Raw genomic sequence first — 10,665 nt, forward strand, 5'->3', positions numbered from 1 at the left:
AAGTTCTTCCCGACAACTGGAAAAAAATTTCCCGACAACTGGAAAAAAATTTCCCGACAACTGGAAAAATTTTTCCTGTTGTTCGTCCGTAAACCATTCAAATTTTCGAAAATTGAGAACTTTTTGGTCGAACGACAGAAAAAGTTTTTCCTTCCGACAGAAAAAGTTTTTCCTTCCGACAGAAAAAGTTTTTCCTTCCGACATTCCGAGTCCTTCCTTCCAACAGAAAAAGTTCTTCCTTCCGACAGGACACAAACGAATGTCCGACGTACCACCAACCGAGTCCATTCCAAAGCCAGAAGAACCGACAGCCCCAGCACCACAACAGACTAAGACTAAAACTCTTTATTTTTATTGACTTTTTACAATTTGAACTTTGTTCGCGTAGATGTGAATTCTGAAAGAAGTATGAGGGTCTTGTATGACTTTGTACTTCTCCCATAGTTCATGTCTGTCAAACTTACCTGCCATGGACTCTTTCATAAGTTCCATGAAATCGTCTTCGGACAATCCAGGGAAAAGTATGATATCAGTAAGTATTCTTTTAACATCCTTACTTAAACTCTTGGCTGTCTGTACACATATTACGACTGAAATGTTAAAGTGTCTGAGCTTCTTAAGAATTCGACACATGTCTTGTTCTCTGTTCTTTAACAAAGGATGAGAAGCAAAGTCATCTAAGATAAGAAGACATCTATGAGGGTATGTCTTCCAATCGTAAGATTGCAATTTCTTCGAAATGTATTCTATCTCTTTCTGTTTGTTTCTGAAGTGTTTCTTCTCTAATATTCTCTGCATTTCCTCATTTGGGTCTTTAAACTTCGAATTGACATACTCATTTATAGCATTGTACTTCAAAACTCTTCTTTGGTACTTCTTTATCCAATCCAACAACTCAGAGTCTTTTATACATACTAACTTAGACTTTTTTATAATATCTTTGAACGAATTGACGGTTTGATCGAATTGACCAGAAGTACTACAAATAACAACTAACTCATAGAATGGGTTCTTCTCATCTAGTTCTTGTTGTTGTGCAGCCATTTTAAGATAAGTGAAAGTCTTACCCGACCCAGGTGGTGCGATTAGACCTGTTATACCATTCTGAGCAAATAGGAACTTGTCATGTATGGGTTTTATCTGAGCATTTTCTAACTTCCTCTTGTTCTTGTTTAAAACATTCTCAAATTTCTTGTCAATGTCAGCAAACTTTTTTTCTAACATATTTTTAGAAAAATTAAAAATTTTATCTTTTAGAAAATGTCTAGTGATTTCGCTATCTATATTCGAGACAAACTTTTTGACAGCAAAACATCTGTCGACCATAAAATCTTACATAGTGTAAACAAGAAAGGTGAATTTGTTCTAAAGTTCTGTTTCTGGGAATATGACAAGAACCATAAAACATTAGGCAGAGAAGTCTTTAAGTTTGTCAATGACAGACTTGTTGACAGAGATGACGCCGATTGGAAAGATGAAGTCCAACAAAAGTTCTTAGAATGCAAAGAAGGCACATGCGCTGTTCTTGAAGATGAAATAGAAAACAGAATAGAAGAGCTATTAAAGGACAAAGAACTTTTACATAAATATGGTTGCGCCAAATTTGACATAACTCCACCAGAGAAGAAGAAGAAGAGAGAAAAGAAAGAAAAGAAAGTAGAAGAAGAGAAGAAAGAACCTGAACCAGTTCCAGAGAAAAAGAAATTTGACATGTAAAATAAAATTTTATTTTTAGAACATTTCTGGGTCAATGTCAATGTTCTCTTCCTCTTTAGGAGCAAACACTGGCTTAGACTCTAAAATCTTTTTACCCAATTTACCTTGAACTTCAACTATCTTAGACTCATATATTCATAGTCGTCTGCTTTCTTTGGTTCATAAGGTATAACAAGTTTGTATGCTTTGCCTTCTTTAAGGTTTGAAAACCTTCTGTCAAAATTTTCTTTGACTGCTAACAAACCTTCTATGTCTAAGTCTTCAAATTTCGCACCATTTTTAGTCACAATAGCAAACTTAACTGGTTCGATGTTCCAAACTTTGTCAAATGTAGACTTTTCAAAATGGTAGAAGTAAACATTCAAATAAGCGAATGGGTCTAGTTCTTCTTTAAGTCCTGACATATATTTGTTGACTGAAATATATTTCGTCATCTTTTCTATCGGATAAAAAATATTTTTTTTAAAATTTACTCAGAAAAATTTTTCTTTGTATATACGCCGTTCTGTATGTCTAAAAGATTTTTGACATTTGCCAAGAATGTTCGTTTAGAAGCTGCCATATAACCATACTCTTGACAATACTGTTTATACGAATCGTACAATGACCTTTCATCTAAACACTCAAAGTTAGTCTCATCTATAAACAGTTCATATACACTCTTGTTTGCTTCTAACAACGTTTGTCTCTCTTCGGTATATGGAATTTGTCTTGGATTGAACTTAGAAATATCTAATGTCATGAAATATGAGAACAAGTGGTTGTAAAAGTTAGGTGTCAAAGTTTCTGCTAAGTCGTCAAAATATTCTGTATCTTGCATATGAGAATCTGACGTTCTGACAACTACATATCTTCTGTCAGAACTTTCTAACTTCATCGGAACGGCGTTGTTTGAACCATAATGAAATTTGCAACATTTTCACAAACTCTTTGGTCTTTATATTTTCTTTCAACAACTCCAACTTTGTCTGTTATAAGACTCTTCAAAGCATCTGAGTTTAAAACTTTTGTTGTATCTATACTTTGAAGTTCGTTACATACTATAAGTTTCATATTCTCTATTGAAGAGTTAAATTTACCGCAGATGTTTTTCTAAGTTTGTCATATTCGCGGTTCGAATAGCCTCTAACAGTTTGCATAAGATATCTGTAAAGAAAGTGTTCTTACCTGTTCCTTGTTTTCCAATTACAATGAGAGCAGTTTCATTTTTAGCACTTGGAATTGTAAGATGTTTGCAAACCAACATAAGATATACTCATAAACCTTTTCGTTTCCATTGCATATAATTTCTTGACATGGTCTACCAAGCTTCTATAATATTTTCTTTCCATTCTACTTGTTCGTATTTATATCCAGTGAAGATAGAATAGAAGTTTGGAGAAGGTGTATAAAACTTTATACCACGAACTGAAAAATCTTCAAGTTTTGACAATAAGATATCCCAAGCATCTAACATCTTCATACCAACTTGTACGACTTTTATTTTCTTAAGTTTCTGTCTACATTCTTGTTCTGAAACTATTGTCGCTCTTGGTTTGTTAAAGACAACATCCCATTCTTTCATGACATAACATTCTGGGGCAGAGTCAACATAAATGACTAAACGTTTCAAATTCTCGACTGCTTTGTTATAGTCTCTAAATGGACACATATTTCTGAATGCTTGGAAGTCATAAAAATCTGAAACATCTATTCTGTACATTTTTATAAAAATAAAAAAAATATTATTTTTTTATTCTTGACTTTGTTGTTGCATTTGTTCCATTTGTTGCATTTGTTGTTCTTGAGCTATTTGTTGTTGAAGTTGTTCTTGTAGTACAATACTTTCACCAGTTGCATCTTCCAATTCGAAACTTTCTGCCGTCATTGACAAATACATAGGACATAAAAGTTTTACAGGAACAAAGTTTGCGTCAACTAATGTCAACGTTATGTTTGCTAAAGTGTTTGAGTTCACTAAAGCTGAAAACTCTGCATTCGAATGAACAATAGGCAAACCAGCAGAGAAAGTGTTGTTTATACGCATGAGTATCTTTTGGTCATAGTAGTTTCTGTCGACATTCGAATAGCACTTTGAACCTAAGTTTGAAACAATATATAAAATAGGTGTACTTAAAGTCAATGGAACAGACATTCCTTGTATGACACCTTTTCCTGTTATAGGAAACTGTTGGTAGTAAAAACCAGATATAAGTTTTGTATTATAGCTCATATCGTTTATACTAAACTCAGTCGGACATCCAAACATAATGAAACCTGCTCTAGTTGCAGCACATGTTACATCCGTCCTTAAAGTATTAAATAAGTCAACAAAACCTGTTGGTGGTATATCTGAGTAAGTATCTTCAAAGGAGTATTTTTTACCATTCACAACAATAAAGTCTTCTGGTGTCAAAAGAGCAAAACAGGCTTTAGTCGTCATTGTGTTTAAAGTTAGTTTACAATATCGTCCTTGAGGACTTTGTAAGTTTGTTGTTATAGAATTATATGACTCAGGGTTTTTAGTCGTAATAGTATAAACCATTGTGTCTTCTGCCATTTACTTAGCAACTAAATTTTAATGAAATGTTGTGGTCGTCAAATATTTTTATGACGTCTGGGAAACTATACTTTAAGTTCAACGTTTCACCTCCTTTCATAACGTATATCTTGTCAATGACATTATATGAAACACCACAGCAAGCAATGTCGGTTCTATTTCTTTGATGTTTATATCGTCTGCCTCTGTCAAAAGTTTCAATAGTTCTTTCAAAACTTCATGAGGTGCAATGACATATGAGTTCACTTTTACAGGGTTGTGCTCAACCAAGTTTAACATTATACCTAAAGCCTGACAAATCTTCTCCTGAGTTTGAAGTTTGTCTTTCAGTTGTTGGTAGTCGTTTCGAATATCTGCAACAGAACTTAAGTCTCTGCTAACTTCAGGGTATGTTGGTTGTTCTTTTACAGGAACTATTGTATATACCATTTTCGTCTTCGTATGGTTTCCCCACTTCAACATCTCTTTCTTTGACATTGACAACAACACTTTGACTGTTTGTTTGAGTTGGTGAATTTAACTTCACATCTGCCACCGCCATTAAACCTTTTGAAACACTTACGCTTCTATTTTTCGGAAATGACATTTTACTTAGAATAAAAAGATGGACGTATTCGAGTATCTCTTCGAATTGAAGCAAAACAAGGTTTACACACACAAACAATACAAATACATTGACAGAATAGTTCTTTACACAAACAATGGAAAATGTTATAGAATAGCAGTCTTTGCTGAACCAAAATATTTTCATAAAGCAAAGAAAGTTGGTATAACCGAAATGGTGAAAGTTCTTGACGTTGACAAAAATATAACAACAAAACTGACCGATATTTCTAAAGGTAAGTTTATAATACAATTTATGTCAAAACTGGCGTACTGTCAATATTTGACGGAGAGAAGTCAGTTCAAGAACAACTTACTGACCTGCTGCCAAAATCTGCTCGATGGAAGCTGTCGTTATACCAATCTGAGGAGCCCAGCAGGTTTCATCGAACGAATTTTCAAAAGAGCATCTTCCGTGAAAAGTGCTATTGGTTTTGTAAACTTCTTTGCTTTCAATTCATTTGGACCGTCTCTGTCACCAGTATATTGTATTTGAACTGTACCAACAGTTGAAATACCACCCATAAAGTCTTCTGAGTCAGCAAATGGAATGCCAAGCCAAAAGTTTGAACGGTCTCCATTTGTATATTGAGTTTTTTGAGCTCCTGTATGGGTCCATACTTTCACATATGGCATAATAGAACTTTGCATTTCAGGGTTAATGGTTGTTGTGAAGTTGTTGTTAAAGTTCATAGCATCTAATGTCAAGTTGTATGACCTCATATCTTCAACTGTGGAATATTCTTCTCTTGGATAATATTTGCCATCTATGTTTATATGATATTTAATACCAGGGTTGTAGAAACAAGAATAGTCATTTATAGTTCGTCTGAACAGTACAAACAGAGTATCTGCATGTTTCATTGCAGTTGTTAAAGCAATATCTGTTCTTGCACCTGGGTCAGCACTTTGGTTTCCAACTTCACCTGCAAAGTCTTTGACAGATATTTGGTGTATAGGGAACATAAGTGGAACTGCAATATATTTGGCAGCTAAAGCATTTGAAATATCTGGGTCCAACATATAGACTGCAAGTCTGCTTTCTATTCTCTTGCATTCAAATTTTTCGCATGTGAACTTAACTGGGTCCCAAGCAGTTCCAGCAGCATTGAAATAATAGTTTACTTCATTGTTGAAGTTTGAGAAACCAAAGTCTAAGTCAACTTTGTCTTTGCAAAAGTCACAGAACTTGGCTCCACCAGTTCCAGCTATAGTAATGCTGAATGGGTCTTGTGTTGGTGCAATGACTAAGTTATTTTTGCTTGGAGTAAGTTCAATAGAAATTTTTCCTGCCCAGTTTGGCAAGTATCTTAAAAACCTGAAGATGAGGAAAGATGACAAAGGAACTCTAAGTTTCAGTTTTACTTTAGTGGCAGCAGTTCCATCTGAACCAGAAAGGTTAACATAAACTCCTGGAACGTTAGGGTCAAGTCTTCTTATTTTCTCAATATTTGCATACTGGTCTGTTTGTTCTCTAGCTTGTGGTTGTACTGAGTTTCTCAAAGCGAACCATTCATAGTTTGCCCATGTTACTGTTTGAACTAAGTCAGAGTTAGAATATATCTTATATCCCATGAAAACTTCTGGAGCATATTGGTATCCGACATAGAAAATTCCATTGCAACCTTTCTTGTCAGACAACTTGGCAGAAGGTTTTATTTCAATGTCTTGTTCCACGTATAAGAAAGAGTTGTCAATAGAAATTATATGAAACCTGTCGCAAGCAATATCTACTGTTGTTGAAGAACCTTCTCCAAACTCACCTACGTTTCCATAAGAAACAGCAGTTGTATATTCGTAAGTTCCAGGAACTATTTCTGACCTTCTAATGGCATTGTCGCATTCGTTATACCATTCGGAAACATTTCCATTCATAGCATCCAAAACTGTTGGCGTTATATTCTGAGCGGCGTACATTTCATATGAGTAAAAATATAGAATAGTTGGATTTATATGTCATAATAGAACCCACGTGGACCAAGCTTTACTTTCTTCCTGACTGAGTTTTTAACTCTTCTTTTTCCTTCATTGCCCTCTGCTTGAAGTTGTTGCATCTTTGCATTATGTTCATCTAGTATGTTGCAAATTTCCCATGTCCTTTTTGCCTTTTGGCTCTGGTCGCCCATCTCAGGTAACCTATATCCTAGAAAGAGTTTGTCATAGTCTGTATTTGAGTCTTCGCGTATTGTTTGCATGACTCTTTCCTGAGTTTCCGGTTCAAGCTCTTCAAACAGTGCCTGTCCATATGGAATATGCTCGTTTCCAAATATATGTTTTTGTAGCCATTCTGGTTTTCTTTCCATGTTACCAACTATATCTTTTGTGAATGGGAAAGCTTCTACCCAATCTTTCAGTCTTGCGTCGTTTATTTCTGTAGTTGGTTTTATTTTGTCAAGGAACATGTTTTTCAATACTAACATTTCATTTGGTACTGTCCATTTGAGTTTTCTTAAATATTCATCCCTTCTCGGTTCATTGTCTGCAAAGTAAGTTTTTATGACATTTTGTAAACTTTCGTTTGCAAGGTCATGTACAATAGGTTCTCTTCCTTCTCTATCCCTAACTTTCTTTCTAAACTCTTCACCAAATATACCATCTCTATGGTTCTGTGTAGTTCTTTGAGATAAATGTTCTAGAACGTCAGGTGTTATATTTCCATCAGCCATGTTCATTTCATACTGGTTCAAAATATCTGCATCTTTCATATCTTTCAATGGCATTAAAGCCGCGCTTAAAATACCAGCTATGTCTCGTTCACCATTGACTTCCATTGCGTCTACAACTTCTTGGAATTGTGGTTGTAAGTTTATGAACCACCTATCTGGATTAGCTTTATGACCCCATCTCATTGTAGTTCCATCGTCTGCAGAAACAAAAGTAGGTTTGTTTCCATCTTGGTTAGGTTCTGAATGAACTTTAAACAATGTTTCATTTCTATATGTTTTCTTGAAATTTAACCTTTTATTTTCACCGAGTTCATCCGAAGATTGAACGTTAAATGCTCGTAAGTAAAAAGGGTTGTTGTATTTGTGTACATTTTCTTTCAGTACTTTCATTCTATGCTGAATATTTTCATCTGGTGTTGGAGTCTTTTGTATGTCGGCAAACATTTTTCGATATTCTTCTACTATGTCAGCCGAATTTTTTTTAGACTCTTGGAAATATTCCATATTCTCCGCATACTCTTGTTGAGGGTCAAGATTTTTCGGCTGTTCCAAATCTTCATCTAGTTCTGTGAAGTTAGTTTCCAAAGGAGTGACTTGTTCGTTTCCTTCAGGCTCTTCTAGCTGTTGTTGCTGAACTATTTCTTCCATGTCTGGTTGTATCTGAACTTCTTCCTGTGGAGTTTCTTGTACCTCATCTGCTGGCATTTCATATATTCCGAGACCGTTTTCAACAATTTCCCTATCTACGTCATCCGCATTCATAAGCTTTTGTTCTTTCGTTCCGTCTCTATTTTTTACGCGTTTCATGACGAAAGTTGAATTGTCATTTAGCTCTGACATCAAATATCTCGGAGTAAATTCATCCATGTCATTTGGATGATATGCTATTAAATCATATCCCTTAGCGAGCTTGTATTTTCCAGGTTTGAGATTATATCCGTTTTGGTGCTGAGCCATAAAGCTAAATAGGTTCGGGTCAGTATTTCCATCCTTGAACTTTCCAATAGCTTCTTTATATCTGTCACTAAAGTCAACAGTATCTGGGAAACCACACTCTTCTTTAAGCATTTTTAAGAATTCTTGGTTTCCTTGTTCTCTACTTCTTTTATGTCCTTGCTCTGTTTGTGGTTGTTGTTGTGCAGGGTTTTGAACTGTTGGTTGTTGTGTTGGTTGTTGTGTTGGTTGTTGTGTTGGTTGTTGTGTTGGTTTTGGTGCATGCCTGTGTCTGTGTCCATGTGACGATGTAAATGTTCTAGGTAGTCCTGGTGCAGGTGCTTCTCTTGGAGGGTTTGGTGGTATATAAGTTCCACCAGCTGGCACATATGTTCCATCTGCAGCATAATGTCCTACCTGACTTTTCGTTTTTAAGAAAGCATTTACTAGGTCTGTTTTGGTCTGTTGTAACTCTTTTTCTTGACTTTTCACAACAGTTGCTCTAACGGCGTCATAGGCACTTTGAACTGCCTGTCTCGTTGCTGCATCTGTTATTTTCGTCATATTTTGTGCTACTTCTTTTAACTCTTTGTCGAAACCTTCAGACTTCAGTTTCTTTCCAGATGAGAAGTCGTTCACTTGTTTCACCTTACTATGAAGAGCTTCGAAGGCGTTCTTAAAGTCAGCATTTGTTAAAGCTTCATTTGAACTGTCTTCATCCGCTTGTATTTTTGTCCTTATTGACCCTATGAGTTGGGCTGCTTTAGCGTTGGCTTGGGCATCTAACCAGTCATTGTTAGCTTTTATATATTCTGCGCTTTTCATTGCCTTTTGCATAGCCGCGTCGTTATTTTTACTTTCTTGTGCTAAGTTTTCATACTGTACGGTTTGGTTTTGCAACTGTAAAAGTTTTTCTGCCTTTACATTTGCTTCAACTTCTTTTTTATACTCATCGCTATCCATATATGTCTTCAGGGCTTTTTGTTTTATCTCTTCATCTTTCAGTACTTTATATTGAGTAGTATGGTTTTTCAAATTTATGACATCTTGTTCCATTTTTGCTACTTCTGTTGCTTTTTCTGACACTTTTTTTGCATATTCCTCTGTACTTAGTTCTTTCAGTTGTTCTTCTTTCTTCTTTTTCTCTACGTTTAACTCATTGAGTTTCTTTGTGTGTCTGTCATATTCTAGTTTCTTTTCGTTTTCACTTATTTGCTTCTGTATGTCTATGTTTGACTTTTTGACATCTGTTATTTGATTTTTGAGTGAACTCAAATTCATTTGACTTTGAGGGTTATAGGCTGTTCCGTCTGCGGCTCCACCATAGCCTGCCATTTTCGCTAAAAGTGCCGCTCTTAAACCTCCACTCTGTGCACCAATAACTCGGTTTAAAAGCATAGGGTTGCTTGACATTTGTTGCAACATAGTGGGGTCATTCATCATTTGTTGTTGCAACTGTTGTTGTGGTGTCAGTTTTACTATTGGATGTTTCAATGCTCTCTTCCTCTTACGTATATTCTTACGTAGCTTACGTGGCATTTTAAGTGAAGTTAAAAAGCGGTTTTTGACAGATGTTTTATTGTGACTTCTTCGTAAAGACTTTGTTGAGATTTCTTCGTAAATGAGTGTAAATGACCCAAAAATATATTTTAGGGTAGAAGGGTATATCTAACCTCTTTTCTAACCTCTTTTCTACCCTCTTGAATTTTCATGAATTTCTTCGTAAATGTTTTGTCAAGACTTCTTCGTAAAGACTTTGTTGAGACTTCTTCGTAAAGACTTTGTTGAGACTTCTTCGTAAATGACCCAAAAATATATTTTAGGGTAGAAGGGTATATCTAACCTCTTTTCTAACCTCTTTTCTACCCTCTTGAATTTTCATGAATTTCTTCGTAAAGACTTTGTTAAGACTTCTTCGTAAAGACTTTGTTGAGACTTCTTCGTAAAGACTTTGTTGAGACTTCTTCGTAAAGACTTTGTCAAGACTTCATCGTAAAGACTTTGTTGAGATTTCTTTCGTAAATGACCCTAGTAGTATATTTTTGGTGTAAATTTCATGAAAATTCAAGAGGGTAGAAAAGAGGTTAGAAAAGAGGTTAGATATACCCTTCTACCCTAAAATATATTTTTGGTGTAAATTTCATGAAAATTCAAGAGGGTAGAAAAGAGGTTAGAAAAGAGGTTAGATATACCCTTCTACCCTAAAAT

General features: G+C 35.2%; 5 protein-coding genes and 2 pseudogenes across 7 annotated transcripts, besides 1 other annotated feature; 1 reads left to right on the plus strand and 6 right to left on the minus strand.

The window, feature by feature from the left end:
- Positions 1-6,721: part of a mobile genetic element that runs on past the window's edge.
- TVAGG3_0959190 (protein of unknown function, DUF4106 family) lies at positions 352-777 on the minus strand (the record flags this gene model as incomplete). Its single annotated transcript, XM_051253410.1, has 1 exon — positions 352-777. A coding segment is annotated over one exon (426 nt), but the record flags the coding sequence as incomplete, so codon positions are not given.
- TVAGG3_0959200 (uncharacterized protein) lies at positions 1,429-1,716 on the plus strand (the record flags this gene model as incomplete). Its single annotated transcript, XM_051253411.1, has 1 exon — positions 1,429-1,716. A coding segment is annotated over one exon (288 nt), but the record flags the coding sequence as incomplete, so codon positions are not given.
- Positions 1,761-2,120, minus strand: TVAGG3_0959210 (annotated as a pseudogene). The gene has a single exon. A coding segment is annotated over exon 1 (360 nt).
- On the minus strand, positions 3,449-4,138 carry TVAGG3_0959220 (uncharacterized protein; the record flags this gene model as incomplete). Its single annotated transcript, XM_051253412.1, has 1 exon — positions 3,449-4,138. One exon carries the CDS (start codon positions 4,136-4,138, stop codon positions 3,449-3,451), a length of 690 nt encoding a protein of 229 aa, XP_051078986.1.
- On the minus strand, positions 4,260-4,796 carry TVAGG3_0959230 (annotated as a pseudogene). Its single transcript has one exon. A coding segment is annotated over exon 1 (537 nt).
- Positions 6,722-6,807: 86 nt separating the features above from the next.
- Positions 6,808-7,629, minus strand: TVAGG3_0959240 (protein of unknown function, DUF4106 family; the record flags this gene model as incomplete). The annotated part of the gene is made up of 1 exon (XM_051253413.1): positions 6,808-7,629. The coding sequence occupies one exon, from the start codon at positions 7,627-7,629 to the stop codon at positions 6,808-6,810; it is 822 nt and encodes a 273-aa protein (XP_051078987.1).
- Positions 7,630-8,929: 1,300 nt separating this feature from the next.
- TVAGG3_0959250 (protein of unknown function, DUF4106 family) lies at positions 8,930-9,900 on the minus strand (the record flags this gene model as incomplete). Its single annotated transcript, XM_051253414.1, has 1 exon — positions 8,930-9,900. A coding segment is annotated over one exon (971 nt), but the record flags the coding sequence as incomplete, so codon positions are not given.
- Between the last annotated feature and the right edge of the window lie 765 nt (positions 9,901-10,665).

The sequence above is a fragment of the Trichomonas vaginalis genome, chromosome I, assembly GCF_026262505.1.
Source record: "Trichomonas vaginalis G3 chromosome I, whole genome shotgun sequence".
Classification (NCBI taxonomy): Eukaryota; Parabasalia; order Trichomonadida; family Trichomonadidae; genus Trichomonas; species Trichomonas vaginalis.